Source organism: Gobius niger, assembly GCF_951799975.1.
Source record: "Gobius niger genome assembly, chromosome: 1".
NCBI lineage: Eukaryota > Metazoa > Chordata > Actinopteri > Gobiiformes > Gobiidae > Gobius > Gobius niger.
Window position 1 is genome coordinate 55546402 of NC_136852.1, and position 21333 is coordinate 55567734.

The following is a 21333-nucleotide window of genomic DNA, read 5'->3' on the forward strand; positions in this document are numbered from 1 at the left end:
CAGGCTTGTGGTAACATTGTCCTGGTTCTTCACCATGCAACACAGTGCCCTTCGCTTCACAATGTTCAGACTCTGTGGAGGTTCGTCCATAGACTGTAAATCTTGGTCATGCCTGTCTGGGGCCATAAGGGAGCGTGTGGGGAAAGAGCTCGTCTGCTGGTATTGATTTCATGTTAAATGGCTTCTGAGGGTCATTGTCTTCAATTAGGACAGAGACCCCAGAGCGAATCGCTGGAGTTTTGACCTTTGCCCCCCCTCCCTCTCTTCAGTTACTGTTTATTTTGGTCACAACACGTGCTTACACTTTCATTTTGACTTTAGTTATGTTTTGAGCAAAGTTTTATTAGCCTATCATTTACAAACAAATTGATAGTGATTTAACGGAAAGGCCCTGACTTTCAGGTGGAGAAACCCACAGTGTACAAGGTCAGCTAGATAATATCAAGCCTAAGTCAATTTGATGTGAAGTCAAAACAAAACAAAAGGAAAGACAACTCAACTCTAAAAAAAAAAATCAATGTAGGCTTGAATCAGTATTAAGCCAAAAGCCAGGGGTGAGTTTTCAGTAAGGCCTATGTTCTGTGCCATGGCCTTATGATGAGGGGCTTTCGAATTACTTCGAATTAAATTGATCCTTACATTTTTAAACAAATATTTTCTGTGAGAACAGAGGGAAAATGACTTTATTTACTTCCTGTGTTTGGCTTGCACAAAAACAGACACACACAGACCATTTCATTTGCACACGCAGCAAAAATGCATTAAATAAAATAAACAGGATGCAGCCAATTATTTAGAAAATGATTCACTTAACTCAGATTTATTGGTTTTAAGCTGTGTATTGTGTTAAAAAATGAAGCTAAAACACAAGAAGTTTTCTTTCAAAATAATAATATTGAAATACTGTCCATTTTCATGTTATGTTTACATCTGTAATATTTCCAACTAATTCCGCATTAAGGAGTCGCAATAATAGGCACGATTTGTCATGTGGGAATCAAACTTTTGACGCAAGACTTAAAACACACATTTTTATTTATAGTCTATGATTGATTCAACTCCTAAACATAACAAAACAAAATGACAACTTTGGTGGCCGAGTTTAAATTCTGTCGTAATGTTTTTTGTTTTTATCTTGGACATCTTTGTAGGTTACCGGACATGACTTTACAGGTTATGTAAGACAGTCAGGCTGATTACATTACATCATAGTGTTGGCTCTTGTTTTCTTATATAATTCAATATAATTTTTTTTTTAATCACTAATTGTATGTAAAACTTGGATCATGTTAATAATGTGAAAGCACAGATATTATGCTCCTTATAAAGTTTATCTCAGACCATCTTAGTTGCAGTTGGTTATAGCCTGAAATCACATCGCTTCCACAAAGATGATCCATTTTCTAACGTTATGACCAGTTTACTTCACAGAATTAGTTTATTGGGCTTTGTCATTGATCTATATTGCTTTTATCAGAAATGACCAATTGCCATTCAGCTTATCCACAAGAGTCGTCACACTCTGGCTGTGTTTATGTGTCCAATCCTGAACAATTCACCTAAACTCAAACAGACCTTAAAAACTCCATCAAACAGTCATATATTTACAATGTTTATTTATTCAATTATTTCATGCATAGTCGTTTTTAATATTTTTTTTAATGAAAAAAGAAATCTTTTACACAGTATACTGTTCACCAGTGGTTCTCAACAGGCGAAACCGTTTTCAGTGGGTCACGAGCCTTTCCCGGAAAACATTTCATTTAATATTAATGTACAGAAAAGTATAGAATCACGACTTGAGTCTGTTAAAATGACTGATATCAGGTTGTTTTGGCTTAATGCTTTTTCAACAGCATTTGTTGAGGAAAATACTATATTTTACATTACATTTTACATATTTGGGCCCCGACGCCAAACCAGTTGAGAACCACTGCTGCAAACGACAGTAAACTGTATAATGTCTCCAAAGTGCTGCAGTGGACTGGCTTAATTCAAAGCAGAAACACACATCAATAAATTGAAGTATTATTTTGAAACTTAATAATTAAACTGTAATTAATTACATGTTTGTACTATCCATCTCATACAAAAAACATTGTTATATTATAATTTTGATTGAACTTCTTAAAAATTCTAATTTATTGATGTGTGTCGCCTCTCAGGCTTGGTCTGAGTGAAGTTAAATATATTACAACCCTATGGTACGATTACAGCATGCTTGTCTTTGGAGCGGCCCGTGCTTGAATACTGTACAGTGGGCAGTATCAGACTTGGTGTGGTCCCAGGCGCAGCACAGAGAACGCTCGCCGGTGTTTCCGTAGTAATAAGCGGATCTTGTCATCGTCAGAGTCGGGATCCAGAGGTTTGTTGTACTCCTCATCCTCCACCTCGTTCTCTGACCCGTCGCCACTCTGTCCCGCGTGGGACACCTGTGTGGAGCTGGGTTCAGATGCACTCTTCTTCCTCCACTTGGTGCGCCTGTTTTGAAACCACACCTAAAAGACAAACAGCTGCTAAAGTGTCTGAGGAATGTGTTGTGCAACTCTTTATATAAAGATGAACTAGTTTTACCTTCACTTGTGATTCTGTCATCCCCAGAGAGTAAGCCAGTCGGGCGCGTTCAGGTCCTGCCAAATACTTGGTCTGTTCAAAAGTCTTCTCCAGAGCAAAGATCTGATGTCCACTGAACGTTGGCCTGGTGTGCTTCTTCCTGCTGGGCATCTCCCCGAGTGGACCACTGTCTAAAACAGAAAACAATGTGCAAGAGTGTAACATTTTATTATGGCAGAACTGTAATGTCACATATGTCATTAGACATACACAGCAGTTTTCAATCAATTAGCATTGCATGTTAATGCATTTACATTTACATGGGAAATAAGATTTATTTTTTATCACATATACAACACCAATAACAAATGTCTTTCTTCAGAGTACACTCAATAAATTAACATGCAACTATTCTTTGTTATTTTTTTGTACATTTTATTTATTATCGCATTCATATAGAACAAATTAAACCTATATTTAGGGGAATGACACACAGTAGCACAAGAGCAGCTCCTTATCCCCCACGTGCATGTGTGATGAGTGTGTCCTGGAGTCACTCACTGTTGGAGCACTGTGTCCGCCCCGTCCTCCACTCACAGCTGCTGTCGGCCCAGCAGCCCACACTGCGCCCCTTCATGGGGCACTCAGTGGACGGTTTGTTGAAGCTGTTCAGTGAGGAGTTGTAGTCTCGGTTGTAGTACACAGGTGTGTTGGAGATAGTTGGGCCAAAGCTGCCCATAGGAGTGTACCCAGACAGCATGGTGCCTGTGGAGCCCATTCCCACCATGGAGCGACTCAGGATGTCACTGATGCCATGGGGCGTCCCGGCAGGCAGCTGGCTGTTCAGACTTGGGTTGAGCTTGTAGAAGGAGTTGGGCACAGAATACTGACACACAGGAGCCTTCAGGTCAGAGGAAAACTGGTTCAAGCTGTTGTTGAAGATGAAGGAGCCCTGGATGTTTGGATCCATGAGAACAGCTCTCCTCCACGTCAGTGCGACAGAAACGCAGTGCGGTCCAGACAGAAAAGGCCCCAACAAGTGCACTCGCACTACCCAGTCTGTACCAAAGCCTGATTCTCCTCAGTCTAACCTTGCTATAAATGTGGACAAATTCAAAAATCACACGACACACAGATAAACTCTCCGTGGCACTTCAGTGCAGCCCCTCTGACCCCATGTTGTACAGTCCTCGGTCTCGAAGATGCCCCTCCTCAGACACACATCTCATAAATACACTGGATGTGGATTTGGAGTGGCACCTTGATAAAGACAGGCTACATTTGAATGCGGCACAGGATTGGCCCGGGTCTGAGGGGTTCAATGTGTTTCTATTGGTTCTTGAGTGAAGCCAAGCCTTTTATTGGATGGGGGTAGATTAATAGTTTTTTAAACAGGTGGAGTGGGAACAAGTTGATTTTTTGATGACCTGCCGTGTCTGACCAAGCAGGGCAGCACAAACAGCTGAGCCCAGAGCTGTCCGTTAAGGCCAACGTGAACATAATATTCAACATTTTAATTTTAATTATTCAAACGAGCAACCGCATCACTACTGTATAAATTGGCATTTTATTTGACGCTTTTATCAGCATATTATTATGTCATCTGTATTTTGTAAATAAAACAAAAAATTGCACAAAGTTTAATGACTTCTCTCACAAATATTGAATTATTAAAAAGCGGATGTGTTGAGAGTGCAAGTGGGGGACAATAGATGGAAATTATGCCTTGGTTACAATCTGACATGGCGTATTTACACACGAGTCCCATGTGTGTTCATTAACACACACTGACCAAATACACAAAATAATTTCCCTTCAGTATTTTCAGACATGACGCCATCAAGATAAAACTGTTGTTAGTTGAGAGAAGTTGAAACCATAAGATTAAGGCAAGGCGAGGCAACTTTATTTATACCGCGCATTTCGTACACAAGGCAACTCAATGCGCCTTTATATGGCAGGTTTGTGGGTCTGATTATAAACAAAGATAATGTTCAACATTAACTATGATATTGGCTATTTGGATCATTATTAATAATCGTGTCAGATAGGGCCAAAACATCCTTCATAAATAATGACATAAAAATGCAATCTATTTATATATACACATTTTGCTTTAATAAAACTGAACTACACTTGTACTGCAGCTTTTCAAGCTTTCACAATGTGCTCCACTGTTGTCAGTATTCATTGTGCAGAGAATTAATATTTAATTAAAATACAAGCAATAATTATATGATACAATTAACAGAAGTGAGCAATGATGGTTCAGTTATGATGGTTAGTCTTTACCTGGGCACTGCACTGTGCTCTGAGCAGGCTTTTAGCTGTTTCTGATAAATATACTTGAATGTTCTATGCATTACCTATAAAGTAAATGAAACAATGGATACATGTTATGTTTTCATGTGATAAATCTATGAGAGTGTTCCTCACATCTGCCCTTGTCTCGATCCATCTGCTTTAGTCCCACTGTATGCTGGTCAAACACAAGCTGCTCGTGTTTGCACTGGCTCCTCTGATAGTGTCTGTGGTCTGATTTCTGTGTAAATCATGTGAGCACGTGCATTAGTCATAAAGACGGACGGGTCCAAGTAAATTTCCAGCATGATCTCAACTTCTACAACTTCCTGCCTTAGTCACAAGACAAGGAAGAGCTCCAATGAGGAGTGAGGAAAGGACAGCCATGTGCTTTCTGAAAACAACCTCAATGAGTGACATCATTAGAAAACTATATAACTATTGCCACTGTAATTGAAACAGGATGCTGCAACAAAAGGTATGAGTATAAACAGAACACCATTCATACACAAAGAAAGTCAAAGAGCTTCACAAAAGCTTATTAGGCCCGAGCGGCCTGCCGTCGCAAGGGCCTATTGTAATCGTAATCACAGCGCAGTGCGCGCAGCGCACTGAACCTAAGTGCGCGGAGCGCACAAAAACAGCGCGAAGCGCTGTCCCCATGTCAACCGTAAACTCACCGTGTAAAACAGTGACAGCCCACACCAGAGGTGTGGGCCCTTTATACTTATTATTGCATTAAAATGAATGGGGGTATATAGTGTGAATGGGGGTATATAGTGGATGACGAGCGCGAAGCGCTCGTCATCCACCCAGGACCCCCACGGGTGCGTGCGGTTCGTTGAAAGCTTTCCAAAAATGTATATTATGATATCGTCGCGAAAGCGACGATATTGTTTTTGTAAAAAATATTATTATTAGGCCCGAGCGGCCTGCCGTCGCAAGGGCCTATTGTAATCGTAATCACAGCGCAGTGCGCGCAGCGCACTGAACCTAAGTGCGCGGAGCGCACAAAAACAGCGCGAAGCGCTGTCCCCATGTCAACCGTAAACTCACCGTGTAAAACAGTGACAGCCCACACCGGAGGTGTGGGCCCTTTATACTTATTATTGCATTAAAATGAATGGGGGTATATAGTGTGAATGGGGGTATATAGTGGATGACGAGCGCGAAGCGCTCGTCATCCACCCAGGACCCCCACGGGTGCGTGCGGTTCGTTGAAAGCTTTCCAAAAATGTATATTATGATATCGTCGCGAAAGCGACGATATTGTTTTTGTAAAAAATATTATTATTATTCTTTCTTTCTTCTTCTTCTGCTCTTTGAGCAGGAATTTGACCCCCTGAACATTGTCGAAAACTCACCAAACTTTGCCCAAAATTCAGGTCCGGTGAAAAATTAATTTAAATGTGTGTTTCATATTGGGGGGAAAAAAAATGGCGCGACAGCGCCACCTACAAAAATCAAAATACATTGCGCCAATGGGGGAGGGGCCGAAGTAAACTTTGTCGTAGAGCGACGAGATTCGGTCCAGACATTCGTCATGTGACGACAAAAAAAAAATATTATTGTGGCCACGCCCCCTGACAAACCGGAAGTCCGCCATTTTGACAGGAAGTCCTGAGAATGCTGAGTCAGCGTTTTCGCTGACGTCGCATTTTAACGAACTCCTCCTAGGGCGTTTCACCAAATGAGCTCAAAATCGCTCCAGCTCATCTCCAGATGTGGGGCATCAAAAGTTATCCAAATTTTTTGGCTAAGTTTTATGGTTCGTTTGCGGCGAAGCCGCAATCTTTCCGAAGTATTTTGCGATTCATCAAAAACTAAAAATCGCTCCCATTCGCACAAACAAACTCCGATTAAAAATCGGAAATATACATTTTGTTGACCTTTCACCCCTGGACGCAACAAATGTGGAAAAAGTGCCATTGGGCGCGATAGCGCCCCCTCCAGGTGCAGAAGAAAAAATGCATTATGGGAAAAAAATTAGTTTGTCGGAAATGGATGAAATTCGGTACAAAAATAGTTGATGGCGTCCCGATCCAAAAAGCCAATGACACCCATATCGTATTTTGTACGGTGTTGCCATGGTGACCCCCGGGGCCCCCCATGTTATCCAATGGGGCTGACACATACATCTCACATTATACAACATTACAGCGCGTTAGCGCCCCCTGTCAGGAGCTTGTGGACAGTGGTCATGGAAATACGGCCCGTTAGGGTCATCTGATGCCAGTTGTGAAATTAAAAAGATTACGGGCGCGCTAGCGCCCTCTGCAGGCTTGAGCCATTGCTTACATGGAGAGGCTAAAAATGTAGCTCTGATGTTTACTGACAAAGATTAATGGCACATCAGGGCAATAAAATGCAGTGTGGCGCCCTTGGTACGGTTACATAGACGCGGCAATAGAGGCGCTAAAGGAGGCACGGCCCGCGAGGGCCGTTCGATGCCGCTTGCGGCTTTAATTATTCTTTCTTTCTTCTTCTTCTGCTCTTTGAGCAGGAATTTGACCCCCTGAACATTGTCGAAAACTCACCAAACTTTGCCCAAAATTCAGGTCCGGTGAAAAATTAATTTAAATGTGTGTTTCATATTGGGGGAAAAAAAAATGGCGCGACAGCGCCACCTACATAAATCAAAATACATTGCGCCAATGGGGGAGGGGCCGAAGTAAACTTTGTCGTAGAGCGACGAGATTCGGTACAGACATTCGTCATGTGACGACAAACAAAAAATATTATTGTGGCCACGCCCCCTGACAAACCGGAAGTCCGCCATTTTGACAGGAAGGCCGGAGAATGCTGAGTCAGCGTTTTCGCTGACGTCGCATTTTAACGAACTCCTCCTAGGGCGTTTCACCAAATGAGCTCAAAATCGCTCCAGCTCATCTCCAGATGTGGGGCATCAAAAGTTATTCAAATCATTTGCCTATGTTTTACGGTTTGTTTGCGGCGAAGCCGCAATCTTTACGAAGAATTTTGCTATTCATCAAAAACTAAAAATTGCTCCCATTCGCACAAACAAACTCCGATTAAAAATCGGAAATATACATTTTATTGACCTTTCACCCCTGGACACAACAAATGTGAAAAAGTGACATTGGGCGCGATAGCGCCCCCTCCAGGTGCAGAAGAAAAAATGCATTATGGGAAAAAAATTAGTTTCTCAGAAATGGATAAAATTCGGTACAAAAATAGTTGATGGCGTCCCGATCCAAAAAGCCAATGAGACCCATATCGTATTTTGTACGGTGTTGCCATGGTGACGCCCGGGGCCCCCCATGTTATCCAATGGGGCTGACACATAAATTTCACATTATACAACATTACAGCGCGTTTGCGCCCCCTGTCAGGAGCTTGTGGACAGTGGTCATGGAAGTACGGCCCGTTAGGGCCGTCTGACGCTAATTGTGAAATTAAAAAGATTACGGGCGCGCTAGCGCCCTCTGCAGGCTGGAGCCATTACTCACATGGAGAGGCTAAAAATGTTGTTTTGATGTTTACTGACAACGATTAATGGCACATCAAGGCAATAAAATGCAGTGTGGCAACGCTGGCGCCCTTGGTAGGGTTGTGGCAACAGAGGCGCTAAAGGAGGCACGGCCCGCGAGGGCCGTTCGATGCCGCTTGCGGCTTTAATATTTTATTTGTAATTGTTTCTTTTTTAAAACAAAAAGAAACAATCACAAAAAATTAAGAATTCATAGAAAATTCAATAAAAAGTGCAGTTAATACATTAAATGATCTTTCTATTGTCACTATTACAGTGTTTCCTGAAATGTTTCAAATTACAAACAAATAAACAACTAATTTGATGTTTAAAGTGTGAAAGAACAGACATTATGCTCCTCAGAAAGTTTATCTCGGACAGTTTATTCACTATTGTCACTATTAGTGTTTCCTGAAATGCTTCAAATTCCAAACAATAAACAATTTCCTAGTTACAAAATGACACTAGTGATATTCGATTTTGTTTTTACAGCATTTGTAATTGCTCTATATGATTAATTATTAAAAAAAAAAAAAAAAATCCCAACTCAATGGCACAGACACATACACCTGTTTACATTGAGTATGTTGGAAACTGAAAGTAAAAAAAACTAATGGAGAACAGGTTTTGGGTACTTTTCCAAAAGAATGTCCCTCCCCTTTTCTGCTCCTCCCATTGATGTGATGTATGATGTTAAGCAAATAAATGCACCACATGAATATCCAGTTCATCACAAATGAAGAAATCAGCCACAAGAGCAACAGCTTCTTTTCTCTGAGACACAGAACAAATCTACAACATGGTGAAGAGCGGCCTCAACTCTGGTGAGACGACATTTTAATTTTGCTGTAAACTTTTATATTTTATGTAGGAAGAATTTTAGAAAGAAATAAGCTTTTTTTTTAATTGTAAGTGACTCAGTATTTTGATTTCAATTTCATTTTTTTTTTATTTTTTTTATGTAGATTAGTTTTCTTGTTCGGCGGAAAGAGTGCCAGGGCAAAACTCTTTTCATTGCTTTTGGAGCATTTTACTTGACACATATGATAAATACACTTGAACTTGAATTATTGTATGGTATTATGGTTTATTGTATATTCACTTTAACTTTTTGAGAAATGGCAGAAACTGGAGGGATTTTATGGACCTAAAAATAATAATTAGCCTAAAATACCATTCAATTGGACTAAAGATTTAAATTAAATTTTAGTATTTATATGTGTCTGTTAATGTTTGGTATGACAGTATTAATAAAAGGTATTAAGTAAAATATTGTCAAAGTCTAGCTCAGAAATCCTCTAAATCCAACAGTATTGACACACTTGTGGTGTCAGTCAGTGGTTGATGCAAGGTGTTGCTACTGTGTAATACCACACACATGTAAGATAAGGCTCTGGTGTTATTGTTTATCATTCTTCTTCTTTATTACTTTATTACTTCCCCTCACAGTCTAGATTGTGTTTAATTATATCACAGTTATATCTCTTAAAATCCTGAACCAGTAATAATGAATTGTAATAAAGGTTTATGAAAGCTGCTAGATGGCTGACCTAAAGTGCTTTCTGTGTGTCTGCAGATGTGCACAGGTGTGGTGCACTGTGCCTGGGACCTCTGACCTTCCACTCTCAGATCAAAGGGGCGTGCATCAATCTATCTGAACACGGCAGGTGTGCGCAGCGAGCCTCGGACACATTTAAGAACGGCCTCCTGTTCAGCTGCCGGTCTGTCCGGGTGCAGGAGCGAGTGCGACTCAGGGTCGACAAACACCGTCTCAACTGGACAGGAGCTCTCCGAGTGGGCTTCACAACTGTCCCACCATCGGCCCGCACTGGAGAGCTGCCCTGTATGGCCATTCCCTGCCTCACGAATGTCCCTGGACACTGGGCAGCACCTGTGGCGGACGATCTGGTCAGGAAAGGCGCATTGCTGGAGTTCTGGGTGTCGGACAGCGGCTCTTTAAATGTGCTTGTCAACAACAGCATCCAGAGTAAACTGCTGACAGGTGTGGACATCAGCCGACCACTGTGGGCTATGATCGATGTATACGGCCAAACATGCGGCATCACCTTATTAGGTAACATGTTCTATCTTCACTTACTTCAATCTGTAGTGCCTCATATCTTGGCTCAAGCTCATTTTATAATATGTCAACTACAGGATCAGTGAAGAAGGATCTTTTTCGCACAAGAAAGTCGTGCCTTCCTCCTGTATGTGAAGTCGTGACCCCGTCTGCCCCGAGCATTGAGCCCTGCAGAGCCATCCCGCTTGTGGACACACGGACCTCAGCAGGTAGAACCTTGTAATAACAACGAGTTTACATTGCGGCCTACATGGATTGTTTCTAAATGTTTGTTTTGTGCTTCTCCTGCAGGCAAAGGAAACTGCGAGGAGTGTGTGGTGTGTTTGGCAAAAGAGGCCAGGATCATAGTGAAACCCTGTGGGCACCAGTGTCTGTGCTCAAACTGCGCGATGCGAGTTCTGGAGGATTTCGGCACCTGCCCCCTCTGTCGACAGACGATCCGCAGTGGGATCATAGCAGCTGCGTAACAAGAAAATCAGGCCAATCATGTAAATAATGTGAATGTGTTTTGTAAAGCAGTGTATCTCATTATGTATATAGTTTTTATATTTATGAATATATTTAGCAATGCAAATATATTGTCAACACTAAAAAGAAAAAGACGTAAATTACTGTGTTTTTTATGTAAAGAGATTATTTTTTTCATACTGAACAGAGTATTATAAACAATGTAATAAAATACATTGATTCCTGTATGTGTGTGTGTAAATACAGAACACATTGAACAACAGTAGATTTACATGTAGAATCTAGATGATATCTGAATGACTAATGTTATATGAGGACACTATTACACAAGTCATTCAAGGCCTCCCTACTGCAAAATGGCCTTTAGTTATAACCGCTGTGTATTTGTTAATATTCACAATAGTATTAGTATTTTTAACCTCTTAAAGCAGTACTAAGTAACTCTTCCCTCTAGAGGCCATAAGCGCAACTGCAGGTGTCGTAGCAAGTTACGATTTTTTAACTTATTAATTGTCTTGGAGAGTAAATACTACGCTGACAGGAAAGGCGAAGGGGGAGAGGGTTACTGTGCATCCAATTATACAATGGAAATATTTTTTTTCACTCAAACTTTGCTGTAAATACTGTTTAAGGTGACGTTAGCCCGCAGCTAGCTTTGCCCGTTAGCATGTTAGCTTCTTCTTCGTGATTCCATTAGTGTGTATTGCTTTCTCCGGACCGGTGGCAGACAAGTTGCAAACATGGTTTTCTGGTCAGAGACACCAGGGGGAGATGAAAGACCCTCCAATCATCCCATAAACACTTGTATCACCCCCACAGGGACTACGAAAAGGATTTATTAAGGAAAACACGTTACTTAGTACTGCTTTAACCTCAACCATAACCAAGCACATTTTCTCCAGTTCAACTTTATCCAAATCTAGAAGCTTCTCGACTGGAGCTCACATCCTATAGGCCAGTTTTACGCTTCATTTGAAAGCTAAGACCGTCAAAATGGATCTATTTTTCCTCACGTTATCACGTTTTTGTTACCGTTTAGTTGCTTTTTCATCGTTTTTTGTCACCTGCTTTGTTGCTCTTTTGATGCGTTTTTTTGCGGCGTTTTAATCCTCATTTACTTCCCGTTTTTGTCGCTAATGTTTTTCCAAGAAGCTTTTAGATTTGGGTAAGGTTGATAATGTGCTTGGTTAAGCCGGGGTTTAAGAGGTTAATTAAGAACACTTCATAAAGCTGTGTTTAATGTGTTGTAATCAGTTAATTTACTCACTGTGTTTTAGAGCAGTGGCTTAAGCCGATCTGGCGACATCTGGCGGTGTCTTATGGGAATAACTTCATCAGGCGCACAGTTCATCAGTCATCCGTTGGGGGGCAGTGTCGTACAGCCTTTCACCTAGAATACTACAAATCCGAGTTTATTGTGTTTATTGGGATAAAAGTGCAGATAGGCCTATGTGACCTTCGATGATGATGGCGACAGCTTTGTTGAATGCGATTTCTCAGAACTGGGTTATATAATTGTTGTATCAAATGATCTACTTAGCATTTTAGATATGTTGGTTAACTTTTAGCGACATTTAAAAGCAACGACATTTGAGGTGCATGACTGGGACATCAAAGTTAAGGTAGACTATAACTCCATCTAGTGGTGTATTGACATAACCACACTTAAATGACGCCTTACACGTATTAAAGCCTAATACACAGTGAGCATCACCAGCTCCTTTGTCAAGATGCCTTTCCAAAATACTTCCTTTTGCCTTGTCTGTAAAACACTGGAGGCGGTCCTGGTTTCGAGCTTGTGCCTGTATGGGGATCTCTATTATTTCCAGCGGTGGATAGAAACTATTACTGAGCTCCAGTGCTTAATTTGTAAATCAATATTTTCAGGAACACTTTTGGTCTAATGTAATGGATTGGGGGAACAGGCCAAAACATTTGCCGGAACACTCTCATTAAACACCATTATATCAGATACATTTTTTGCCGGATCCTCCTAAATATTTCCCGGATCCTGTACCCTGAAAAAAACAGAATTGGGGGAATGTGTTCCCCTAAACGGGTGATCAAATTAAGCACTGCTGAGCTCCCTCTCCCTGATGAGAATTCAAGTGCATGCTCGTGTGGCAAGGCGAGGGTTAACTTTAATTTTACTTTAGCTTTAAACGCCACAATGCCAACCCAGGAGTTTCACCTGGATATTTAACTAAATACAGACTGACAAAGTACAATAGGTTCGTTATGAACCTATGTCAATATCAATATTAAAAGATGTTTTCTTTATTTTACTAGTTAAGTATTTATATATAAAAAAAGGATAGGGCCTATGTTTGTTGATTTCCATCTCTGCGTTAGCACCATCATTATTCCAGTGCACAAATGTCCATTACTTTAGAACACAAATACCTTAGTAGTCACAATAGAGTCACGTTCAGTCATTCGCACTCCAGCTCAGAGTAAGTGGCGGTAATGCCCCGTCACTGGTGGCCGAGAAGAAGAAGAAGAAGAAGAAGAAGAGCAGATGTCGGACCTCCGCAGTGCTGTGATGGCTGCTAAAGAAAACTACATTTTAAATAATGTTAATGCCTAAGGTTACACTTTACTAAAAGTTACTCAAACGGGACGAGGGAAGCCTAGGCTTTCCACGTAACACTACTGCAGCTGTTAATAGAATACAGCGTGAGTGTTTGTTTTGGACAGGTTGTGCTAAGCTAAAAGGCTAGCTGCCACTCTTACCTCCCACCAATGCATCGGAGGCTCGAAGAACGGCACGAGCCGCACTGACATGCTCGAGCAAAAGTGGATAAGCTCTGTATTAGGACTAACTTAGGGCCTATATCATGCAAAATCGACTTTTTGGAGCTTTTAGCCATGTTGTAAAGCCATTTCCTTATCAAAAATACCCCCAGAGTCGTTTTTGGCTTCATTCATGCAGTTCTCAGCAATCCTCCTGAATCCTGCTCTCTGAGCAGCTGCTCCGCCCTCTCCTGGAAAACGACTGAGTTGTGACACTCTGACGTTTTTTACGTCATAGTGTCAAACAGGAAGAGCCCGACATCTGTAATGCGTAATGCCTTACGGCCTGATTTTAATTTATAAAACAGCTTAAAATAATAATAATAATAATAGGCTAATAATAATTATGTATTTTTTTTTTTAAAGGTCAGGGCTGAAAACAAATGCACCCCCGAGCGTCTGAACAGATGTCATGTTTGCACTGAAGGATGTGAAGATGGAGCTCTTTCTAAACTGGACACGCCTGTTCTTTTTTCTTACCTAACGATGATGTCATGGAGAAAAGCTCGAAGAGCTGCAGGACTTTTTTAAACCTTCCTAATGAAGAGGCCACTCGCCAAAAGTTGGAATTTCTTTCCAGGATTCAGCGACTATCACCAAATTAGTGTTTTTCTGTGACTGTCTCTTGATGGATGCTCGGTGAACCTTCGCCAGAATCAAAGTGGATTAACTTTTATAACCAATGCCAGTCAGGACAGAGCGGTGGTGAGTCAAAACGCGTGTTAGCTTGTGTGTTAGCCATTTATGAAGCTGTGTTGCAGATGTCAACTCCTTATAACTGCATAGATGGGTTTCCTGTTTACAAACATTGGGAGATGCGCGCGCATCCGGGGAGCAAGAAAATGCTAAGCGGCCAAGTGGTAAACATAACAAGTCCTATTGGAGCTCTTCACAGTGTGTGAATGAAACCGGTTTTCTAGTCGGCTGGCCTAGCCTTTTGCGTGGTTTGTGTACTCTTGCTGACACCCTTTAGAATAACATATCATGTCGTTTGTAGATCTTAATTGTTGAATATGCTCTCGTAACATTATGTAGCCGCACGGCTAGCCAGTTGGCTAAGTCTCAGCACCTTATTGTTTTACCGTCGCTGCTGTTGTTTATTCAGTTGCTGTGATATTTATATTTATTTTACTGCTAATAATGCATGGGCAGATCTGCTCGGAGAGAGGGGGCGGAGTTAACTGAATCGAGGCCTTCTGGGTTTGCAAAATACCCCCAGGAAATATATTTCTCACCAAAAATAGTTCTCCATAGTGGTAGAGGTACAACATATCACGTAAATGCTTATACTTCACTTTGGGATGGCTAAAATAGCATGAAAACGCAGAAATGTGCAGACCAACGCTACCTACGCAGATATGACGGAGCGCTCGAACCGGATGGCCCAGAGACCAGGGGCGGAAGTGAGAGGTCAGAGGGCGCGTGACGGATAAAAAATATATTCGGTTTATTTCGGTTTGGTCATTTACAAATGATTCAAAACATTCAAAACATACAAGTCAAACAATGAACACAACAAATGACCAGGCGCAGGCAGAAGCTAAAGCTTATTGTGCCTGCCCTTCACTTTTAAATCATGAATGCAGCACGTTAATGGTAATAACCATACGTTCACTGAATTAACACAGGTGGACCATTGTCCGCTCCAGAAGCATATTTAATAAATTTTCATTCTGCCAAATATTTTTCCATTATTATTCTCTTGTAAGTATTTTTGAACTGAAACAGAGACGTAGCTTGTTTTAATTCATTACAGCAGCTATTCCATAATTTAACTCCTTTGCTTGATAGACAGTGTTTTCTTAATGTAGAATGTACTTGCGGTTGATTAAATATATATGTTCCTCTGAAATTATAGTTACTTTCTCGCTGGGTAAACAATATTTGCAAGCATTTAGGGATTTTATTTTGCTTAACTTGGTAAATGAACTTTGCCGTGTACAAATCGACTAAGTCATAGAACTTCAGGATTTTTGATTGGATAAACAGTGAATGACTTGGTGAATTGTAAGGTGCATAATTGATTAATCTGATGATCTTCTTTTGTAATAGGAAAATTGGATTGGTTCCAGTTTTATAAGTATTTCCCCAAATCTCTATGCCATACGTTAGGTACGGTGTGACAAGAGAATCATAAAGTAAATGTAATGCTTTTTTGTTCAAAATATATTGCAATTTATACAAAATTGCAACAGTTTTGGATACTTTCTTTTGCGTGTTTAAAATATGTGGTTTCCATGTCATTTTACAATCAATAATCACTCCAAGAAATTTTATATGATTTACTCTTTCTATCTCATTTTCATTAATATTGATCTTGATCTCATCATTTATCTCCTTGTTACTAAATACCATAAATTTTGTTTTATCTAAATTAAGTGACAATTTATTCACGTCAAACCAATTTTTTAGTTTATATAATTCTCTTTCTACCACCAACACAAGCTCCTTAAGATTTGGGCCAGAGCAATATATCGTTGTGTCGTCCGCGAAGAGAATAAAATTAAGAACATCCGATACTTTACAAACATCATTTATATATAACAGAAATAGCTTGGGGCCCAAAACCGACCCTTGCGGAACCCCACAATTAATTCTCTGTAAGCGGGACACAACTCCACTTAAATTAACGTATTGGAAACGATCCGTTAAATAATGTTCTAACCACGAAAGTGCATTTCCCCTGAATCCATATTTTTCCAATTTATGTAATAATATTCTGTGATCGATGGTATCAAAAGCTTTCTGTAAATCTAAAAATACTCCTAATGTATGTAATTTTTCATCTAAAGATTGTGATATGTTTTCAACCATTTTAACAACTGCCATTGTTGTCGACCTTTGAGCTCTGAAACCAAACTGATAATCATTCATTATATTGTTAACTTCAACATAACTATCTAATCTTTTAACAAATAATTTCTCCAATATTTTTGAAAATTGTGACAACAAGGAAATAGGTCGATAGTTACAAAACAAATGTTTGTCACCACCTTTGTACAACGGGAGAACTTTTGATATTTTCATTTGATTTGGAAAAATACCAGTTTTAAAGGATTGATTACAAATATATGTAAATGGGTGAATTACATTTCCAATAATATTTTTAACTATAAACATATCAAACCCATCATTATCCACTGACTTCTTATTTTTGCAGTCTTTCACAATTTTCAATATTTCATCTTTATTTATAAAAAATATATGCCCCCCCTAAAACACATTCATACTACGCTCGCAAACAACTACCAGGTACTGCAACTTTTCCTCAACCTACACCCCGCTCGAAGGCTGGAAGAGGTGCCTTGACGGCCGCAGAATGCCGGACAACACACGTACGCAAGGGGTGTGCAATGACGCCCATGATTACGGCGGCGGCTCTATGAGGCTAATGGGGGTAAACCAAGCACTATTTATAGGGCGACGCGATGGCACGAAGCCAATGATAAAATAAAATAAAAAACATTTACGTGGCAGAGCCTGCCTGCAGGCGATAATGCCACACTCATACACACATCTGCAAACACATGCCCACACACACAGCACACAGTCCCACATTGAGGAGACCCACGCTGAATCATTCTGTGCTGATAAAAGGCACCCTGTTTGCCAGAGACACAGAGGGAACAGCCAGTGGGAGGACAGAGCAGCAGTGGAGCCTCCTTTATTTTCATTCACTTCCCTTGTCCCTTGCACTGACGGCAACTCACTGCGCAGCCTGTAAGTACCACACTCACTGCTCACCCGAGACTTCACTTCAAACTTTTGCCAGTAACAGGATTATACAAAATGGCAATGATGTTTCATTTAATTTCATGCAGGTAATCTCTGTGATAATATGCAAAACTGTGTGACGCTGCTGCTGCTGTGTTTACATGTTTCATAATTTTATCAGATGTGTCTAGCTTTTTCATAAGAGCTCATTCCTGTAACACAGATTTTTATCATCAAGTCTGATACACGTGCTGAGGCTTCACATGCTGTCTCTCTTTCTTGTTTGTATTTCTATTTAAGTTATATATCAAGAGTTTGCCTTGAGCCGTACCTCATAAAACATTGACACTAGGCATATTTGTATTCTTTTGTATTGTGTGCTGTATCTAATGCTCTAACATTGTGTGTCTCACAGTCTCAACTCTGTTATGAACCGAACACCTCTGCAACCTCGCCCAGACTTTTCACAAGAGCGATGTTGTGGACATTAAAAATCCTTTCAATCTTTTACGCAATGGACCAAGTGCGAATGGAGGACTGGTGCAGGAAAACCTGCAGCATTCACTGGGTTTTTGTTATTGGCGTGCGGTGAATTTACAAGCGTCGTGAATGATCTTTATCAAGATGTTTTTTGTTTATGATTTTTTGTGTGTTTTCATTTTTAGCCGGTCAGATTGCAGTGGTACATACTTACCATGTTTGCATTTTAATGCTTGTTCTGATTTTAGGTATTTATTTTGATGTGAGTAAACAGGAATGGCAAACACATGTTGGTAGCTTGACAGACGTCATTATTAGAGATAAAATATTATTGTTGTGGTAAACGTGACTTGAAAACATGTGGTTGGACAGCGCACGTGAAGTCTTGGCACGTTTTAGTGAATTTGATGACACAATGCGTTACGTTTGTTTCATGTTGTGTTTTTTGTACCAATATTCACCTTATTCTGAAAGTTCCCGTGGGGGCCACCATGCATTGTGCCCGCCCCCTCCCCCTTCTATTAGGTGTGTGTTTAAGATGAGCGAGGCGGCTGCAGGCGTCGGATTATTTTGGACATTAACAAAATAATCATGTTGTTTTGTTAATGTCCAACTATGTGTAGTGTAAATTTAGTTGTAGCTGCTCTGGGTGTAAATTAAAAATGTTTGGATAAAAAACAGTACTATAAGCGATTGCGATCTTAAGCGGCCATTATTGCTTTTAAAAATGATTTACTTTCCCAGGATTGGAAAGCCTTATATCAATATCAAGATGCAAATAATGCGTATGATGAATTCTTAAAAATATTCAAGTTATTTAATAAAAATTGTCCAAATTATTCTGCACAATAAAAGTGCTAAATATAGAGCTCACGCATGGATGACAAAGGGTCTCCAGAAGGCTTGTATAAAAAAATAAATTAAAAAAATGCTTCATAGAAAATTCATTAGAAGTTAATCAAGGGAAGCTGAGGTTTTTTGAATGAATAATCTTTATTCGGACTATAAACAAAACATAAAAACACAAACTCATACGAACTCAAAATACAACCTGCCATGATTGTGGCAGTTGTGAGCTCAGTTTCAGACGTGCAACTCAATACATTTACATCTTAGTACAAACAATTTTGTTTTACCTTTTGCACCTTTGAGATTAGGCTGTCCGAAAAGGAGTGGGGGGAAGTAAACACTTATTTAGTCCCACCCCTTTTAAGTACTGTCAGTCTCTTTTCCTATTTACTTTTTAGGCTTCCTTAAAACAGTAATTTGAGCACTGTGATCTAAATCAAGTTGTCATATACAGTGTGAATACTACCAATCAACATCAGGTTTGCAACAGCTGAACATGAAAAGTCAGAGATTTTCTTCCGATACATACTTAGAGAATATCCATTCTTTGTATTGATATTTAAACTGTCTGATATTTGGACATTGTTTAAGGTCTACGTGTAATTTATTCCATATTTTAGGACCACAAACGGACACACAGAAACTTTTTCTGGATGTCCGGGCATGGGCAAAGTTAGGCAGGTTAAATATAAAACTTACAAAAACAAACTACTATATTGCGAAAGAAAGAATACTTTAATATAATATTAAATAGCGTTATAAGAAAACTAAATCAGACAACTATCCAAAGTATTTTCTTGATTAAAAACAAAGAGGAATACAATATGGACCAAGTGGTGATTTGTTTTAATCAATTAATTAATGGGAAAATAATCAGTTAATAGATAGAAACCCGCATTCAATGTTCCGTAACCCTGTGGACAAAATGGAAATCATGAATGTAGTTCATAAATGCAAAAGTACAAAATCTGCAGATTATAATGAGGTAGATATGTCTTTAATGAGGCAAATAATCGAAAACATAGTAAAACCATTATCATATATCTTTAATTTATCATTTCAAGCAGGAACTGTTCCAGGCCATATGAAAAGTAATACCTTTATTTAAATCTGACAATAAGCATCATTTTACTAATTACAGGCCAGTGTCGAAGATATTGGAAAAGCTTTACAACATGGCTTTGCTGGATACCAATTTATTTTGCTCGGGAGATAATTTACAACAATTATTATCTGATCTAAATAGCGAAATTATGAAGCTAAAGACTTGGTTTGATATCAACAAATTATCACTAAATTGGACAAAAACAAAGATGTTTTTGGGGAATTATAAAGATGATGTGCATTCTTAGGCGTCATTATAGATGAAAAAATAAACTGGAAAGCGCACATTCAATACATAAAAAAGTAGCAAAACATGTAGCTGTATTAAGCCAGGCAAAGTATGTCTTAAATACAAGGGCTTTACAAACGCTTTACTTTTCTCTGCTCTCGCCTTACTTGACATACTGTGCTGAAGTTTTGGGTAATAATTACAAAATTATTTTACAGCCAATATTCATCCTTCCAAAAAGAGCAATAAGAACAATTTACAACGCTGGTTACTGAGACCACACCAATCCACTGTTTATTAAAGCCAAAATTCTAAAACTTCATGACATGATCACTTTTAAAACTGCTCAATTCATGTATAAAGCTAAAAAAAATTAGCAACTACCTCGAAACAACAGTTGATTTCTGAAAGAGAGGGAAAATGCAATTTAAGGGGCTTGGATCAATTTAAAATTGCCCATACCTGGACATCCAGAAAAAGTTTCTGTGTCCGTTTATGGAATTAACTACATGTAGACCTCAAACAATGTCCAAATATCAGACAGTTTAAGTATCAATACAAAGAATGGATATTCTCTAGGTATGTATCTGAAGGAAATATATGACTTTTCATGTTCAGCTGTGTTGTAAACCAGATGTTGATTGGCATTCACATCGTATCTCTGACCACTTGGATTTAGTGCTCAAATTATTGTTTAAGGAAGCCTAAAAGGTAAATAGAACAAGATACTGACAGAACTTAAAAGGGGTGGGACTAGATAAGTGTTTACTTCCTCCCACTCTTTTCAGACAGCCTAATTTAAAATGTGCAAAAGGTAAAACAAAATTGTTTGTCCTAAGATGTAAATGTATTGAGCTGCACATTTGATATTGAGCTCATAACTGCCTTAATCGTGGCAGGTTGTATTTTGAGTTCATATGAGTTTGTGTTTTTATGTTTTATTTATGGTCCAAATAAATATTCATTCATTCATAAATGTCATGAGGTCCCGATCCACGGCAACAAGAGGCAAAAGTGGGCGGGCGGAATAAGGTGAATACAACATAACATATCGAAAATGTGATTATTATTTTAATGGCAGGACTTTATGAAAAGGGTTGAAGATTCATCAAATTGTTTTATCTGTGCTGGGAGTCAGTCTTACAAAGCTGAGGCTGCCCTGTCACACACAATGTAACAACATATAAAGATTGAGATCACTGACTTAAATCTGTTCAAAACGAAAATTTAGTTGTTTGTCATTTTTCTCAGCACCGTTTTCACACATTACAA

General features: G+C 39.5%; 2 protein-coding genes across 2 annotated transcripts; one reads left to right on the plus strand and one right to left on the minus strand.

Annotated features, from left to right (window-relative positions):
* Window positions 1-1659: 1659 nt before the first annotated feature.
* Window positions 1660-3801, minus strand: LOC306967709 (homeobox protein Nkx-6.3-like). The gene is made up of 3 exons (XM_079562840.1): window positions 3115-3801; window positions 2575-2744; window positions 1660-2498 (listed from the first exon to the last, which is right to left on the minus strand). Exons 1-3 carry the CDS (start codon window positions 3521-3523, stop codon window positions 2268-2270), a joined length of 810 nt encoding a protein of 269 aa, XP_079418966.1. The 5' UTR covers window positions 3524-3801; the 3' UTR covers window positions 1660-2267.
* Window positions 3802-9066: 5265 nt separating this feature from the next.
* On the plus strand, window positions 9067-10937 carry LOC306978358 (E3 ubiquitin-protein ligase NEURL3). Its single transcript, XM_079576881.1, has 4 exons — window positions 9067-9168; window positions 9921-10418; window positions 10502-10633; window positions 10716-10937. The coding sequence occupies exons 1-4, from the start codon at window positions 9144-9146 to the stop codon at window positions 10889-10891; spliced, it is 831 nt and encodes a 276-aa protein (XP_079433007.1). The 5' UTR covers window positions 9067-9143; the 3' UTR covers window positions 10892-10937.
* Window positions 10938-21333: the final 10396 nt, after the last annotated feature.